The sequence below is a fragment of the Protopterus annectens genome, chromosome 11.part0 (assembly GCF_019279795.1).
Source record: "Protopterus annectens isolate FY-2018-M chromosome 11.part0, PAN1.0, whole genome shotgun sequence".
Classification (NCBI taxonomy): Eukaryota; Metazoa; Chordata; order Ceratodontiformes; family Protopteridae; genus Protopterus; species Protopterus annectens.
In genome coordinates, this window is record NC_056745.1 from 212,114,964 (window position 1) to 212,134,569 (window position 19,606).

The 19,606-nt window shown below is 40.2% G+C and overlaps 1 protein-coding gene across 1 annotated transcript in view; it reads left to right on the forward strand.

Annotated features, from left to right (window-relative positions):
• The window catches only part of NTN4 (netrin 4), a 299,848-nt gene that overhangs the window by 261,359 nt on the left and 18,883 nt on the right, over positions 1–19,606 (forward strand). Inside the window, exon 9 of the mRNA XM_044087633.1 lies at positions 9,564–9,734. Within this exon, the coding sequence (XP_043943568.1) occupies positions 9,564–9,734 (171 nt within the window). The remainder of the gene's footprint in view (positions 1–9,563; positions 9,735–19,606) is intronic.

Below are 19,606 nucleotides of genomic sequence, written 5' to 3' on the forward strand. Positions count from 1 at the left end.
AAGAAAAATTCTGCAGGCCTTGGGATTCATGGCATCTTGCATACTACTAATACCATTTGCAAAACTGCATATGAGGAAATTACAATGGTATCTGAAAAGCGTATGGACTCAACACAGCCACAGCTTGGAAACAATAATTCCACTCATTCCCTGCCTTCAACAGGAGTTTCTATGGTGGGCTCAGGCATGTCACCTCAACAAGGGTCAGCCTTTTACCTTACCCACAGCCAGGCAAACTATAACAACAGATGCATCGGATTATGCCTGGGGAGCACACATGGCAGGACAGTGTATTCAGGGCAAATGGTCTGCAAACCAAAGGCATCTACATATCAATCAAAAAGAGATGCTAGCTGTACAAAATACCCTAACAGCTTTCAAGGACCTCCTACATCCAGGACAACTCCTAATAAAGACAGACAACACCACAGTGATGTGGTACATAAACAAGCAAGGGGGCACACACTCCTACCCCCTATGCAGACAAGCAATGACCTTGTGGAACACAGCACTGACCTACCAAGTTCAACTACAAGCACAATTCCTGCCAGGAAAGAAAAACACACTGGCAGACTATCTAAGCAGAAACATCATAGATCCTCACGAGTGGAAACTAGATCCACAAGTATTCGCAATGATAACTCAAAAATGGGGGAGCCCAGACATAGATCTGTTTGCTTCCCCCCAAAACTACCAACTACGGAAATTCTGCACAAGGACATACCGCACACTAGCTTGGAAAGTGGACGCCCTCTCATTCAGTTGGAAAACATTGACAGTGTATGCCTTTCCTCCACTGCCTCTTCTGGCAAAGGTGCTGCTGAAAGCCATATTAGAGAGGCCACAAATGATACTCATTGCTCCACACTGGCCACGCCAACACTGGTATCCAATACTAAGGAACATGGCTCAAGGCCCACCATGGATTTTACCTACAATTCCTCACCTGCTCATTCAGCAAAACAATCAGATTCTACACAGCCAGCTCAAGACTTTAAATCTGGCTGCATGGCAAATTGCCTAAACAACCAGTCAACACTTCTCTCTAAAGCTGCGATGGACGTCATTCTGGAGGCCAGGAGGCCCAGCACCAGGAAAGTCTACTCAGACAAATGGAAAAGATTCTGCGCCTGGAATCAGGCTAAAGGCCAAAATCCAACAACGAAAGCAGCCAAAAGCACAGAACAACGAACACAGTATCCACCAAGGTTTTATTAAAATTCCCTTGTCCCAAATATTCCTCAGATTCTTCAATATTTAACTGAGATGTTGCACAAAGGACTTTCCTTCTCATCTATTAAGATCCACGCCTCAGCTATTTCAGCTCAGTACAACACGGATCCTCCTATATTTTCGCATCCATTACTAAGACAGTTCCTCAGAGGGGCTAAGAACATAAGACCGCCCCGGAGGGCACCAACATCAACTTGGGATCTCAACTTTGTTTTGGAAAAGCTTATACTTCTGCCCTTTGAACCAGCTTTCACAGCTGATCTACAGTTCCTATCATGGAAAACTGCCCTGCTGCTAGCAATAACTTCAGCACGAAGAGTCTCAGAACTACAGGCCCTAATGGCAATGGAGCCTTTCATCATTTTTCATCAAGACAGAGTCTCGTTACGAACTAACCCTTCCTTTATGCCGAAGGTGGTATCCAGTGTGGCCCTAAACCAAACCATTCATTTGCCCACCTTTTATCCAAACCCCCAGAACAAAGGGGAAAGGCTCCTACACTCTTTGGACATTCACAGGCAATTACGTTACTACTTGGATAAAACTAAGGTTTTCAGAAAATCTGACCAGCTCTTTGTATCCTATGCTGCAGGATCTCAAGGAAAAGCTATCTCAAAACAGACCATTTCAAAATGGATAGGACATTGTATCCATTTCTGCTACACACACCATGGGAAATCTGTGCCTGGTAACATCAGGCCCCATTCTACCAGGGCTACAGCAACATCAACAGCCTTCCTCAGAGGGGTACCAACCAAGGATATTTTGGAGGCTGCAACTTGGAGTTCGGTGCACACCATCACCAAGCACTATCACTTACCTCTATACTCTAAAACCAGAGCTGGCTTTGCCACTGCAGTTCTGCAGGGCCTACTAGCCTCTCCAAACCCTGTTTAGTTCCACCACCCATCCTTAGCTTTGGAATTCAACCCAAGTGTGATGACTGCAGCAGTGTAACACGATGAACATAGTACAGTTTTGTACCTACCATAAATGTAGATGTTCGAGTGTTCACACTGCTGCAGTCCAGGTTACCCTCCCTCCATCCCCTCTGAACTAGCTGGACTTATCTATACCTTTCTATCCTATACAACCTCTGTGGTGTATTTGCTTGTGACTGAAGGTATTGTTTTATTTTTATACGTATATTTTTATATAACAATATGTATTGCCTACCTATTGGGGGCACCTGACATCTGGGGCAAGAAAAACTGAAGATAATGGCGTCAGATGCATCTTATATACCCCTGGCGCACTGACAACAGGGAAGAAGCGACAGCAACCGACGCTGGACCAAGACTTTGGAACTCTGGCCGACTGCGGGACCGCCTGACGGCAGGATGACCCAAGTGTGATGGCTGCAGCAGTGTGAACACTCGAACATCTACATTTATGGTAGGTACAAAACTGTACTTTTTAAGCCTATAGTTAAATAATGACTCCAGGGGTCTTGCTAAGTCATATTTTAGACTACTCAAGACTCACTGAGGCCATGTTCTTGGCTTTAATGAGTGCAGCCAGTACATGTTTCCTAGTTACAGTTGGAGGGGTTATGCCTGATGGTATTACTGGTGGGAGGTTGGTAAGAGGCGGGTAAAGTTAGAAATTAATTTGTCTGTTAATAGGTTCATTATATCACTAGGCTTGGTGAATGTGGCACCATTAACCACCAGTTCAGCACATTGCCGTGTGCTGCCCTTGAGATTTCTGACATAGCTGTAGAAGTCCTTATGGTATCTTTCACCTGGGAGGATATCTGAACCTCAAAGTTGGCTTTTCTTGACCTAATTAGCTCACTTAACTGCCTATTTACTTTGAAGAGGAAGTTTTTATCTTTATTGGAATCAGTCTTCCTGATTTTTGCAATATATTTTTTTTGTTTTTTTGTACATCCTGTTTAGTTTGATATGCCACTGGTTTGTTTTTGGGGCTAGTAATGGGTTTAATTCTGGGATGGTACAGCAGCCTCTATGCAGCCAGTGACATGCTTGTACACACAGTTTCTGATAACAATTCAGTACAGGTTGGTGTGTTCTCAAGGTTCAGAGGGGCATCGAATTTTGACAAAACATCACTCTTAATAACAGGTAATTTGCCTTGGAATAGTTCCAAACTATTACTGGTTTTAATGGGATTACGAAGTTGATTTTGATTATGAAGGCGGCAGCTTTATGGTCAGACCTTACCAGGGTGGATGAGACATTGGGGATTGCAGCATTCTCCCATATTTGTCAGCATGAGGTCTAGTATGTTGTGGACGTATTCACTATTTGGTCAAGGGTGTTTGTATTTACGAAGTTCAGGAATCTCTGTGCCTGCAGATTTGAGTCCTTGTAGGATTCCCAATCTATACAGAGGTTATTAAAGTCTCCCATGAATAGGATGTTAAGTTGAATGGTAGGTGTCACCAGTAGGTCCAAGTATGCATTGTGAGCTTCTTGGGACATGGAGGGTGACTGGCTAGGATATGGGATAAGATTTTATCTATGGTGATCTGCATGTGGAGGAACTCCTTTACAACAGAAGGAGGAAACTGATGCAGAATAAGGTGAAGTCCCAAGACTGGAAAAACTCCCTTATCAACCTCAACAAAAAGTTGAGATCCCTCATCAAATCCTCTAAAGCTAGCTATGAAAACAGAATTGCAGCAGATAGTAAAGACAACCACAAGGCCTTCTATAGTTATGTACAGAATCTCCATGGCAATACCCAGATTAGCTCTGAGCTAATGCACAATGGTACCTCCTATACCGAGCCAACAGATATTGCCAATGCATTGGCCGACAGATTCAATGCCAACTTTACCCCCCCCCCAAGAGGCCAGTCACAATACCAGTAGATTGCCAGGCACCCAGTATTACTGCTGCACAGGTTAAAACAGCACTGTCCAAGGCCAAGAATACAGCTTCTATGGGACCTTACAATATCCCTGGCTGTGTTCTACATGAACTACCGAGTGAACTGGCACCTCACCTGTGTGCCGTGTTCAATCACAGCCTCACCTCAGGCTTTGTCCCTACCAAATGGCGCACTGCTGCAGTCATCCCTCTCCGAAAAGGAGGAACGACTACAGACTCTGGGAACTATCGCTCCATTAGCCTGACGAGTCTGATATGCAAAGCTATGGAATACATCATCATGGATCTAATAAACAAGGATATAGGGAATCTCCAAACTCTGGATCCCACACAGTATTTGTGAAGGGTAGCTTATGCCTTCCCAACTTGGTCAACTTCTTTGTCAGTCACCAGAGCTATAGATGAAGGCAAGGTGGTTCATACAGCCTACCTTGATCTGGCCAAGGCCTTTGATGCCATTCCCCACTCAGGAATCATAGAAAACCTCATTAAGCTAGGCATCAACCCCTACATCACTAGGTGGGTTGCAAACTGGCTCACAGGTAGAACCCACAGTGTGAAAGTAGCTGACTCCAAGTCAGACTGTCGACCAGTCATGAGTGGAGTCCCAAAGAGTTCGGTCCTGGGTCTTCCCCTGTTTGGTATCTACTTCTCTGAAGTCCAGGCCAACACAAAGGGACTCTGACTGACAAACTTCGCAGAAGATTGCAAGTTGGGAGATATTATTAACTCCCCAAGTGATGTTGCCATCCTACAGAAAGACCTCACTGAGACCAACGGCTGGTGTCAGAACCATGGCCTTCAGCTCAATGCCAAAAAATGTGTTGTCATCCCCTTTTGGAAAAACCCGGTTCCCATTACTTACCACAATGATGGTAGTCCACTGAACACAGAAGGCATTATAAAAGATCTGGAAACACAGGTTGACAGCAACCTCTCTTTTGACCACCACATTGCCACTGTGGTCAGAAAGTTCTTCTATGTGGCACATCTCATTACTAAGGGTTTCGCATACAGGAAGAAAGAGGTCATTGTCTCCCTCTACTCCTCCCTCATTAGGCCAATCATTGCATACAATGCCCCATTTGGCATGTACCTCACTAAACACCTGCAACAACTGGAGAGGCAGCAAAAGTACCTCACAAAGAGGATCCTAGGCCTTAAACATTTGTCCTATATGGACAGACTAAAAAAACTCCCAACTATTCTTTGCCTCATATTGCCTACTTAGAGACAATCTCTGCTTGACTTACAAAGCCATGTCTGACCCAGCTCTGTTAGAAATACTGCATCTAAAGAAATCACAATCCCTCCACACCACACGCTCCAGAGACCTCAACCTCATTACCATACTCAACAGAACATGCTGGAGGGACAGGTTCATAACCCAGGGACTGCCCGTGCTATGGAATAGACTTCCCATACATGTCAAGCAGAGCACCTCACTGGCCCTCTTCAAGAGAAATCTTGATGAGTGGATGGGAAATAGAAAATTCACCCCAGGGATCACTCCAGTGGCTTTACTCGACAGAGGCACTGGGAAGTAAGGTCGGGTGGCACAATGTCAGGGTAATCCAATGGGCTAGGTTTGTAAAGGCTCCAAGGCCATTAGCCTAGTACACACCTATGACCCTATGTCCTTTTTTTTTGACCACCCTAGAGGTATGCTTGTTACTGATATATTGAGACACCTCCACCTTCAGCCCTGGTCTGTGCAGCTACTAGTCTAAAAGTGTGGAAGGCACTGAAACCTTGCACTGCTAGGGTACTCTCTGCCATTTTAAACCATGTCTCGGTAATTGCACAGATATCTTTATTCTCGAGCGTGTGGAGGACTTGAAAGGGAGTGTAGTTTTGTTTTTTTTGTTTTTTTTGGGCTCCTGACATTGAGCAGTAACACCTTGAGGTTCTGTTAAGTTGATTTTGCTATGTTGGTAGGTTTGTCAATCTGGCATTGCCTAAAATTAGGCACAGTATTCGAAAAGAAAGGAAAAGGTGCAGACCATCCCTGGACCTTGGCAAAGCAACATGACCTGTTGACCATGACCTCCCAAGCTGATAAATATTGGATCCCCTTAGAATGACACCAGAAAGACAGCCAGTTGTTGAAATCAATCATTTTTGAGCATATTGTGGCGTCTTCCTTGGTGATGTAATATGCTGTTCAGTGTCAGGGAAATACCAGCCTGAGTCACATAGTCTGATAGCGCCATCTATTGGAGCTAATATAATCTTCTATACAGAACATTACACAGCTCATTCACTTCCTGCCTTCCCTTAAACCTCATTTCTCTTCCAAAACATTATTCTGCATGTATTATTCCTACAATTCCCATTTATTTCTATGCAATTTGTTACTACCATTTTCTAAAGATACAACTTCCAGTTCTTTTATCAATGTTGTTATATTCACTACTTCTAGTATGATTGGTTTACACTTTGATTACAATTTTCTAGAAACTGCTTTTTCGGCAGCACCATAATTAGATCCAGCAAGGCCTTACTATGTCTAGGCAATTTCAATTATGTATTGCGGTTCAAAAAATAATTTCCTTAGTTACACCGGTTTGTCTACCAATATTTCTGACAGAGTAGTCTGCAGGGAATTTTTAAAGTCTGCTAATTCATTATACTCCCAAAAATATGTCCCTAATTACCCCTTTCTTCCCCATCACACCTCCAACATTCACAATCTTCCTGAGGAAAAATTCCTGGAATCTGCTTGGAGTATAAAATACCAATGCAAACACTTGCAAGCAAAAATCCTAAATCTTCTAGATTTTGTTGCATATTTAGTTGCCATACATATATCCCTCCATTGTTTCTTTCTGAATTGCTTATCCAGCCTGTCTTCCCAGTCCTTTCTAAAGTCCTCTGATTGATAGTCTATATAACACTGTTCTGCAAAATCAGTGACAGTTATTTGTGCGTGAATCTCACTTACCTGGGTGCTACTGTGTCGTCTGGCTTTAAAGAGTGTAACTTTAGCTTCCTGTACTGTTGTCTGTGGTACCTCCCAAGTTGTGACAAATGGCAATGGCAGAAAAATTCTTCAGGAAAAAACCTCCTAATCTGTAGTGAAGAACAATCACTTATCTTCTGTAATTAGGGTAGGAGCAGACTGCAGTAGAAGCAAAGCCACATCTACAACAAATCTGATAACCAAGCATTCAGTGATCCATTCCCAATGATTTTTCCAGTAGTAAAGTTTCCAGTTTTAAGAGGCTAGCATGAATAGCTAGCAATGTATGTTTCTGTTGTTTTTTTAATACGTTGATCCAAAAGGCCTAACGGAAGATATGGCACATTTCTGATCCACATGAAGAAACAGTCAAAATTTGTTACGTGTGATATCAGTGATGTGACTGAAGGTGGTGGTGTGTCACTAGCAGCATGTTAATCAGGGAAAGTAAAATAACTCTCTACTTGGCTGAGTTATCAACAGCCAAAATAGAGGTCTTTACTGTTGCATTACAGGCACTGCAAGCACCTGCATAGGGAGCTGGGACTGCTGCAGTTTTTTGGCAGTAAAGCCAAGTACTTCAGGGCAACTTGGGACACTTGAGAAGTATGCACCGCCGGGACAGGAATCTGCACTAAGATTCGTTCCATTAAACTAAAGTAACATCATTCCTTCCATTTATCTTTCATTCAGAAATCTCTGCTGTCCCTATTTCACAGGAACATTCCTATTTTCAGGCCTGATTTACTATCTGCACACAGAGTTCTGTCCCTATTTTCAAGCTTGATTTACCCCTTCATACAATTTTCTAAATTGCCCTTACCAAATGTGATTTTTTAAACTGTACAGTACACAAAAAAATCTCATTACATGATCAACATACTCGTGGCACCAATAATTTAAAAAAAAAAGAGAGCACACATCTTACATCTCTCTTTTTCAGAAGCAAAACTAATGACTTTGTGTAGTAGAATTTTGCAATACAGTTCATTAATGTCTACAGATTTTACAGTGTCTCTTTGATCATGTGCTTATATTTTCTATAATTTTTGTCATACTGTTTTTTTTTTTAATTTTTCTGAAACTGTCACACATTCCTACTGGAAGCAAGAAGTTATCCACTATTTGGTATTCAAATTTTATGCTATTTAAATGCCCAGATTTTTGGCTGGATATACCTACTTTTCAAGGACCTTTAATCCTATTTTTCAGTGTTTGCAGGTTAAAAGGTATGCTTCATTATAAGCACAAGCATGCAATAACATCATTGTTTCACTCCCATGCACAGCCAGTTCTAGCGAGCTAACAGGTCAAATGAGTCTGCATTGTCCCCCAAAGTTAGCATGATGCTGTTTGATCTGTACCAGTCCTCTTAGAAAAGCAGAGTGACCCTTTGGATACTCAGACATTCACTGTCTGGCCAACTCCTTTGTAGCATGAATCAGCTGCTGCCCCCAAGCCACCAGCAACACAGAGTACTGGCTGAAGCAACCAGATAGCTGTCACAGAATGTCCACATTACAAAATCTTCAGTGACACGTTGATAGCAACCCATCATTTATATCAGCTCAGCTACTGCAGTGATAGCAATACAGTGGAAAAACAACCATACGCAAACTCACTCACACACGTGCATATGCATGCACAAATACATGCATGGACACATACATATATAAACACTTGTGCGTGCGTGTTCATACACACACACACACACACACACACACACACACACACACACACACGAGTACATACACACATACATATGCTCACTCATACACATGCATACACACATACAAGTACACAAACACTATGTGGACACACATGAAAACTTGTACATCTTTTTTTTTTAAATAACTCTTCTGTAGTATTTTGTGCTTTAACAGCTATGATGAATTTTCATTCATCAGTAACAGTTTTCTCTACTTATTTTATTGACTCACTGTTCCTGACAGATGCTTACTACGAATACTTCAAGCTCAGCCATGCTGATTGCATATTTGTCATGTGCTAGTATGCCCTGATGAATCAGGAACAGGTACAAAGGATACAAGAGCATAGCGTATAGCTGGGAAGCTTTAAGTCATAGAAATTGGCAAAAGATAAAACATGACATATTCAGGCTGCACATTTCTTCTTTCTCATTCAGTAATACCAGACACCATATTGTTCTCCCCTTGTCTCACTAAAAGAGGGTGTGATCTGCATATCTCATATCATTATGTTACTACTGAATATATCCAACTGAAATAACAGCATTGTCTTTAAAACCTAGTTTATACAATGATTATCTATAATGTTTTCCTTACCAAAAAAATATTTAAAATAATCTATGATGGTGTTTTCTTTCATTGGAGGTGCATTTTCTTAAACTTACACTATATAGTCACCAAGATGCATGACTAGAGATGTGTTGTGCATGATATCAGAATGTATATAGATAATTTATATATTGCTGCTGTTAAAAAATAATAAATCTGCAATTTCTTTTGTTTAAACTTCTTTTGTAACAGTTATAAAAGCAAAGATTCTTGCGGCTCATGATAAAGGTTCTCATGCTGAAGTTAGTGTGCAGATCAAGAAAGTATTAAAAATGACTAAGCTTAAAATTTTCCAAGGAAATCAAAGTCTTTACCCAGAATCCTGGACTAGCAGAGGCTGTACATGTCCAGTTCTCAACCCTGGTGAGTGTTTTTAAACTTTTCCTACTGTTAGATTTGAAACTATACTTAAGCACTCAATATTTATCATTACAAAGCAGTGAACTTATCCCTACACCAGTGTTTCTGAAATGGAAAAGCCAGTCTCCCTATAGAGGCCAGACCTGTTTAAGTGGTGTCCAAAATGTATTATTACGTTATGCACTTAAAATATTCACCATTTTTGTATGGAATTTAAGTGGAAATAGACTACATGCATTTGAGTGCAACTCAGTAAAAAAAAAAAAAAAAAAAGGTCAGATTTTTGTAAATTCAGTTGTCTACTCTATTGCATAAATGGACAGAGTCCTAACTACAACTGAAATGACCTAGTATAAGTTAGCAGTCCTGAATTTAGGCAGAGTAGATACAGGCACATGATGTGATCCTTTGAAGGCGAACAGCCGAGGTACCAGATCGTTGATGGAATAAAGAACTTTGGTGGAATCTGACTGCTGGTGTGTTTTTGGGCAGAATTGCTTGTTATCGTATGTTTTTTGCTATTAGATACAGGCACATGCCCAGGAACACATGTTTTGTTCCAGCTCATCAAAAGGGACTAGAGAACCTACATTCAAAGAAAGTGAGTTGTCTGCAGGCCTATGTCATTCATGAAGAGAAGTGACCTGCTCAATTCACATTTTATGCCCAGATACAGAAATACTTACTTGGCGGGTACAAGGAGTACATAGAGCCAGTTAGAAAATCCCTAGCCCCAATGTGGATCATTAACCACACATGGAAAATCACCATCACTCCAAGGGGAAATAATGGGCTGGAGGGCTGGAAGGCTGTCATCCTGATAGAAATGAATCGGACTGTAGAGAGACTTCAGGGGAAGGCTTGATGGTCAGTTGTCAGGCTTGGGAGCAAAAGAAAAAATATTTATTTTATGTAAAACATATGTATTTGCATGTGTGTGCACCTGTGTGCATGTGTGTCTGTGTTTCTATGTGACATTGTTTTGTTTCTGTAGAGTGCATGCAGCATTTACTTTTTTGCATGGGTGTCTCAAAGTACTTTTCAATACCTTGGGAGGCTCAATGGCTTTTCTGTGGTTTGGGGAAGTCTCAGTGTGACAGAATGTGACTGCCTTCATATTCTAGATAGAATGAGAAAGATTTACAGATAGACAGCAAGAGTAACTGCCGAGGAATCAAAAACTAATTTAAACAATAAAACAATGTTACGTTTATGTTTCAGGTTAGCTGGGAAGTAGGTTACATGGCTAGCAACATCTTGGGCAGGAATCATTACTAGCAGAATTAAAATGGTGAAATACAGAAAGCCAATAGTGTTTTTCTGTGTGTGTGTGTGGCGGGGGGATGATCAACCATTGCACCCCTACTCAGTGTAATCAGTTCTGGACAGTTATGTCTTAGAATTTCTTTGGGCATATTAAGGCAATGAGCTGTTAATAAGTTGTTTCCTGTGGTTTCCCTCAACTTCAATTTGCCCAAATATATGACTCTAACTAAGCCACTTGACAAGACTGAGCTCATAGGATGATCTAAAGAGGGTCTATATGGATCAGTGCGCTACCTCAGTTAACTAAGTCAAATAAATCTTGATTTCTGGTCCATAGGGCTCTTTTGGTTTGTTGTTTTAAGGTGTATTTCCTGCTTCTGTTTATTTTCACAAACTCTGCAGCTATGAAAGTGTTCCTTGGCTGACTAGCATGAAGTAACTTGGCCAGAAAGTAAAGACATAAGCAAAGTGTGTCTGTACATGATCCTAAAGAAAGAAGGAAGATGCAAAAACAGCATAAGTGAAATTAGCAGTCTTAACTGATGTGTGGTAGTAGGAAAGTGAATAGGGACATGAACTGAGGTTTATGCTCTAACTGCCCACAAGTAAGTAGAACTGGAGACCTCCATCTCTGCTTCCATCTTTCTTAAGAGTACAATAACTATTAAAGGAGCTTCAGGACTGCCTGATTTTGGAAAGATTTGTTGTGACTCCCTTGGTGGCAGATAAACAAGGGAAATCCTCCCAAAATCAGGCAATCATGAAGCTTCTTTAACAGAAAAACAAGTATAGTTCAATGATAGTGTAATTGCCAGCAATGTGAGACAGCTTTGTTTTAAATTAATTTAAAAGGGTGTTAATACAACCCACAGAGAGATTGTCCTCTTTTTTAAATTTTTTTAAATCTCTTAAAAATCCTCTTCATTTATTAAAGTCAGTCTCTCTAGAGTCTGGATTTCCAGCCTATTTAAAGTTGTACTTTAATACATAAAATGAAGGAAACCATAATCAAAGTGTTTTTTCTGCTTCAAGTGTTTAATTTCAATACTACAATGAATGCTTTCATCCTCTAATTAAGACTTCTCCAGATGAAAACAAATTTTTTGCACTGCCAGTAATTATACTATCAGTGTGCAATGGTCAGTCGGAGGGATGGATATGACTCGGTATTTTACTTTGGAATGGACAATAAGGTGGGAATTAGGGGTTACAGCTCATAATACTGGAGTATTCTTCATCTAATTTCATGTTGGTCTGTGGTTGGAAAATGCTGCTGGCAGTACTTACTGTAGTATTCTCTCCCCTCTTAACGTGCAAAATATGTATTGTTAATTCTTCTTCTTCTTTCAGCTTTTTCCCAGTTAGGGGTCGCCACAGTGGATCACCTGTCCGCTCATGATTGGCAGTGGAGTTTTATGGTGTCGAGTTGCCAGCCCGGCACCCAACCTTCCACAGAAGGCACACACTCACACCTAGGGCCAATTTAGTGTCCAATCCACCTACAGCATGTCTTTGGGATGTGGGAGGAAACCAGAGCACCCGGAGGAAACCCGCACAACCACAGGGAGGACATGCAGACTCCGCACAGAAGGCACCCCAGCCAAGGATCGAACCGGGGAACCTCTTGCTGTGAGGCGGCAATGCTAACCACCCAAAATTTGCGGCCACCCAAAAATATGTATTGCTAATAATCTTAGAAAAAAAACATTGCTAATAACCTTGGAAAAATGTTACATGTAGTTATATTTATCTTAGTTACCTGTTTTAGCACAGAAAAGCAAATGAGTTGCAGTACATAACAATCATTTTAAAACAACAAAACGCAGTGGCCTTTTTCACTTTCATGGGGCTGAGAAATGACCAGAGTTGAAATCAACATGAGTTTCCCCAACCTTATACCTCCTTACTCTAGATAACATCTTCCATATATCCTCCTATTTTTTTTTTAACTATGAACTAAAACCTCTTGCCCACTCTTTCCATCTCAAAATAACTATTTTTTTCCGGCAACCTTACATTATTACAATTAACCTGTCTTGCTGCATTATTTGTTTGTGTCTTTCGGCTTTTCCCGGTTAGGGGTCGCCACAGCAGAACTCTGGTCTGCTAATGATTGGTAGTTGATTTTTACGTGCCGAGTTACCAGCCCGGACTCACAACCTTCAACGAAGGTACGCCCATTGCTGCATTATTACAGTATATTTTTCACAGATGATTTTGTGAGTTTAAAAGTGAAGTCACCACACAGATATCCACTACTGTTAATTGTAATAATGAAATTCATCTCTCTAGGGTCAGCCTTGTGTGTTGTATGTAAATATATGGTTATATTGTTCTCCTTTCATGAATCTAAGTGTTTACACACACATATCCATAACTGTTACTGGTATAATGTAATGAGAATGAAACTCTGTATACTGCATATTGCAATGTGAATGCAACCCTATACACCATATGTAAATGTGAATGCAACCCTGTACACCGTATGTAAATGTGGATTTTATTGTGCTCCTTTTGTCTTAGCCAAGATATCTGCTATCTCTATATACTGTATCTTATGTGTATGTAATGTTAGTTGGAGCTTTTCTCCCTGTCATTTTAACTTGTTCAGTTATTGTGGAAATGTCTGGAACATTATTTGTTTTTGTTTTTGATCTAATTGTAATGATGTAATTTACTTTTGAATCGTGGAGCTTTTCTCCCCGGGCGTCCACTGAGAATGGGCTCTGCTCAGTTAGACTTTTCAGGTAAACAAATATAAAATAAATAAATAAATCTCTGGTGAAAAAGGGTTTTATTGCCCAGTCAGACTTTTCCTGTAAGCAAATGCAATAAATAAATAAATAAATACATAAATTCCTTTTTGTAGAGAGTGTGATACTACACAAGTGTGAACAGATACGTTGTTTTAGCAAGTGATGAAATGTATCAAGAATAAAAAAATATATAAGGATTTTACTCTCATGGCAGTCTGGGTAGCTCATTAGCAACAGTTATTAATTTATTTATCTTTTGATTACTGGGAAAGTCTAATTGGACAAACCCCTCCCCCTTTCAACAGACACCTGGAGAGAAAAACTCCACAGAAAATATTACAAATTGAAGTCATAGAGGAAATTATTAATAACTATATCCAACAACAGGAAATGTATAAGGAAAAATACTGCACAATGCATCATTAAACAAGACTTTTAAGTACTATATACAACCAGATAATAGGTCATTGAACCATAATACCCTGTGCAGGTTTTATGTTTATCATCTGAGGGCCTTGCTATAGTTCCATGGGTGAATTTAGAACCCCCTGGTTTCCATTCATTTTAATATCAGGCTCCTTACCTGTGGAACTCACTACCTCTGTGGTTTTGTTAGTATTCCACACTTGCCGGCTTTAGGTAGTTGTTAAAAACGTATTTGATGTGGCAAATGATTACTGAATTATGTCTTTGACTTTTCTGCTACTGTTGTTTTTGCTTTATTTTGGTAATTTTAAGTTGTAATAGTGCTTTGGTTTCTAAAACAACTTAATAAACTTAGAACTTGAACTGGTAATATAAGCAGATATATAGAAATATAAAATCCTGATAGCATATGCAATTTGTCTAGATACAAAAATGATGAAAACAATGAGATATCTAATAAAATTGTTTGGAAGTGATAAAATAAAGTGAAGTGTAGGATATGAAAACAAAATGAGAAGTAATGGAAGGAATTTGGACCATTCTTGTGAAAATATGTGAGATAAGATGGCCAATCAGTTGGGAAATGTATGACTGGGTGTTTGGCTTGGGAATTCCAATTAGAAAAAGATACGGGTTTCAGCCAATACTAGTAGAGCATTTTGCATTAGATTTGTGTGCAAGTCTGTGATTAGACAAATCCCAGTGGGAGTCATTACTGTGGTATACCCTATTCTTCCTATCATACAGCCGTGATGTTAATGGCATTAACTAAAATACAAGTTGCTAATGGTCCTTGAAAAACCAACAAGTAGCTACACCCTTCCAATATAGACATACAAACTACTATACATTAATTACTGGCACTACAAGAATGTTTTGTTTTCACTGGAAGAAGTCTTAATTAGAGGATGAAAACATTCATTATGGTATTGAAATAAAGTACTTGAAGCAGGAAAAAACAGATTTTTTTTTTTCATTTCATGTATTAAAATAGAACTTTAAACAGGCAGCAAATCTGGAGCGAGAGCTCTTAATAAATGATGGGGAATTTTTAAAAGATTAAAAAAAAAGAATGTTCTTCCTGTGGGTTGTAATAAAATCCTCAAAAATTAGTTAAAAACAAAACTTTTTTGCATTAACAGTAGTTATACTAGCATTGTACTATAATTGTTTTTCTGTTAAAAAAGCTTCTTGATTGCTTGATTTTGGGATGATTACATAAGCAATCACTTCCAAACCTGGTGATTTTAAGCTGCCCACCCCTACTGTAAATTGGGTTTAATAAGCTTCTCCCTTTCTAGACTGCTACTGTTATACTGAATTATTCATTTGCCCTTCCCTGTGCTTATATTGAAAAAGTGCATTTTGCCTCTCATTGTCTGTTCTACTAATTTAGTGCTCTGAATTTATTATCAGTTAGTTGTTGGATAAAGTAGTGTAATTTTAAAATCTAGCAAGCACTTGGTTTTACATCAAGAGGTCAGTGAATTTTCCATCTAGTGCACTGGGAGGTAGCCTGGTCTGTTTAGGTTGGGTAAACACTTGAGATTTCTGCATGCAGTTTTATTGGCTGGAGGGCTTATTAATCAGCTTTTCTTGTTTTTAAGCCTTTACAAATTTTGTTCAAACTGAGTGGCTCTTGGCTCATTTATACAAAGCAATGTACTTTTATTGAATAATCACACTTTTATAAGCTGTTTGTTTGTGCGAACGACATTCTGTCGGCTGCAATGTGCCGAAAATCAGAATGTCGAACGCACAAACATTTGTGCAACAGACAGTCGACTCCACTTATGTGAATGCACTACTGCATTCACATAAGTGTAAGTCGACTATCTGCATGGAGAGTGCAGTACAGTGGGGAGTGGAAATTCATCCCCATCCCCACTGTAGTGCGATCTCGGAGTTAGAATATATAAGTAGGGGGGTGGGGGGCACATAGGAGTTTGATTTACATCAGCTCCTATACGGTTATCACGTGGTGGTTTTGACAACAATGTCGAGTCAAATGTGTCGAGCATTTGGTTCAACATTTTACTTTCGGTATTACTATTCGTTTATTTGAATGGAAAATGTTTTTTCGTTCGAATAAACAATAGTAAACTGTTTAAAGTACACTGCTGTGTACATATCTTTAAGTTTGCTTGTGGTGGCATTTTGTATCTTAAGTTTCTTTGTGGTAGCATTTCACCCTGGACACTCCTTTACTGTGCCTTTACATTAGGAGGACTGGGATTATTCATCTAATGGCAGTAGGTGTTTACCTGGTCTTTCTAAGCTGGAAAATACACAAAAGGGCTCTAAGTACTTTTTTTTTTTGCATTTCTCTTATATACTGTGAATGTACTATGTGCTGCTGCTTTATGTAGTTAATTGCACTGTATTACATTGTATCTGTTAGTTGTAGGGCTGTTGAAGGTAGTTTGTGTGGTCTTGTTACACTTGGCCTCCAAACCTGATATTCTGCATTTAGAATGTGTTTTTCAGCACCCTTGTGGCAGAAGTGTGCTGATATAACTTGTATGAGTTGGGGGTTGCTGATGGAAGGCTTATTGTGTGCTTTGCTGATCAGTAGTTAGCTTAAAACATGTTTCTCTTTGCTCATATTTAATCATCACATTTACACAGGCTTTAGCAAAGATCCTCAGAGCTGCTTGTCATTTGGCAACTTTGTTACTGATTGCTGAGAATCTGCTTTCACCTGGAGCAATCCACTACTGAAAAGACAAAAATAAGTTTTTTTTTCACTTTTCTTCTATACTATGACTATACTTTTGGCAGTTTCTTAAGCTATTTTGTGTTATTTTGCACTTTACAGCAAAAAAGCTGTACTGTCTACTGCTGCTTTAAGTAGTTAATTGCACTGTATTATGTTATATCTGTTAGTTGTAGGTAGTTTAGGTGGTCTTGTTACACTTGGGTTCCAAACCAGCTATTCTACATTAAGAAGGTTTTTTTATGCACCCTTGTGGCAGAAGTGTGCTGACCTAACCCGTCTGAGTTGGGGATTGATGGATGAAAGGCTTATTCTGTGCATTTCTGATTTGCAGTTAGCTTAAAACTAGTTTCCCTTTGCTTATATTAAAGCCTCATGTCTATCGGCGCTGCTCTTCAGTGTATAGAAGCAAATGTCTAGAAGCTCAGTTTTTCCCTAAATAGCTATCAGTCAAACCCTTGGAAACTTTTCTGCTGCTCTAGGGGCAACTCAGTTGTGCACTGAGCAGTGTTATCTTACTGATCATCCTTAGCCTACACAAAGTATAGGTCCTTCTTCTAGTCTAAATGCTACCAGCACAGCCCTGTCAATTTAACCCATTCCCTTCCCTAATACAGCATACATTAAGAGCCTGCTATCATGGAAGGGTAGTTTCCCATCATCTCTCTGGCCATACTGATAGACATGGGCATCCTAAGGCAATGTAGCGTATGTCTCCTATATAGTGACAACCACTTACTCCTAAAACAAACAAATACTTTATGTAAGAAATGTAATTACACTACGAAATTGGAGGCAAGACTCTCACATAAAGACAAATCGAATGCCAAACAGGTTATCAGCTCATACACACTTCTCACACAAAATAAGGAGATGACACATAAAACGATATATGCAGAGATACTCACTAGTAACTTACCAAAAGATCAGTGGCCAACAAAATGGAAACTACTTTCACAAATAATGCAAAAAACAATCACAACACATAACACACATACCAGTGTCTCAACAAATAAGCCCATGAGGTGTAACATTACAAAGGCTAATATATTAGTCACAGGTGACTCCATTGTGAGACACACACATGTTCTCCTCACCAGGCTGGATAAGGATGGGATATGGTTAGCTGCCTGTCAAGTGCCATGATTCATCAAGTTACTCAAGCACTCAAGTCACTCAACCACAAGTGTAGTCTGAATTTGTCATAGTCCACGTGGGGGGAATGACTTGAGATGTACCTCACTGCACTATATGAAGAGAGACATGACTGAGCTTTCAGATTATGTATCACAAGCAGGTATAATCCTTGCCTTAAGCCGCATTCTACCTTCTCCATGGATGATGCCACAATACAAAGAAAAAAAATTACTTTAAAAATTGGCATAGCCTCTGGTGTCAATCCAAGGGGATCCAATATAGGTTCACAGGTAGGTACTAGGCTATCTGCTTGAGGACATTTATAAGCCTAGCCACAGTGTGTCTGCTTTCGCTGCCCCATTGATTAATTAACTGATCCTCTGTCAAGCAGAGCCAGTTAAGTGATCCCAGGGGTGTATTTTCTGTTACCCATCCACTCATCAAGGTTTCTCTTGAAGAGTGTTAGTGAGGGGCTCTACCTAATGTAGTTTGGAATTTTGTTCCAAAGCATGGGGAGTCTCTGTGACAGGAATCTATCCCTCCAGCATGTTCTATTTATTGTTGTGGTGAGGTTTAGCTCACTAGAGCACGTGGCTTGCAGTGACTTGGATTTCTTTAGGTGGAGCATGTCCATCAATTCTGAGCTGGACATGGCTTTGTAAGTCAGGCAAAGATTACCTCTGAGTAAGCGATATGCCACTGAGTACAGCCAGAGTTTTTCAGTCGGGCTGCATAGGACATATGTTTGAGGCCAGTAATCCACTTGGTGAGGTACTTTTGTAGTCTATACAGCAGTTGGAAGTGTCTTGTGAGGTACATCCCAAATGGGGCATTGTACTCTATGATGAGTCTGATGAGTGACGAGTAGAAGGGCACTATTCTAGATGCAAACCCTTTAGTAATTAGATGGGCCACATAGAAGGATTTCCTAACTACTTTGGCAATATGATTGTCAAAGGAGAGATTACTATCTACCTGGGTCCCCAGATCTCTTATTGCCTCTTCTGTATTAAGGGGGCTGCCACCTATGTGGTAATTCGTGGGTGTTTTGTTTTTCCCAAACGGGTTGACTATGCATTTTTTGGCCATGACTTTGACACCGGGTGTCCATCTCAGTAAGGCCCTTTTGGAGGATGTCCGTGTCAGCCGAAGAGTAAATTATGGCTCCCAGTTTGCAGTTATCAGCGAACATGGTTAGCCATAGTCCTCCTGTGTTTGCCTGAACTTCTGAGAAGTATATACTGAACAGTAGAGGTCCCACGATTGAGCCTTGTGGGACACCACTTGTGACTGGTTTAGAGTCGGACCTAAAGCCCACTATTCTTACTGTGTGAGTTCTGTCTGTAAGCCAGTTGGCAACCCATCTCATGACGTAGGGGTTTATGTTCAGGCTGGTGAGTTTTTCTGTAATACCCGAGTGGGGAATGGTGTCAAAAGCCTTGGTGACTGCCTTGAAGAAGTCAACCAGGTTTAGTACGCATGATCTGCCCTTCACAAAGCCAAACTGGGTCGGGTCAAGTGTTTGGAGGTTCCCAATGTTTTTGTTAATGAGTTCCATGATGATGAGCTCCATA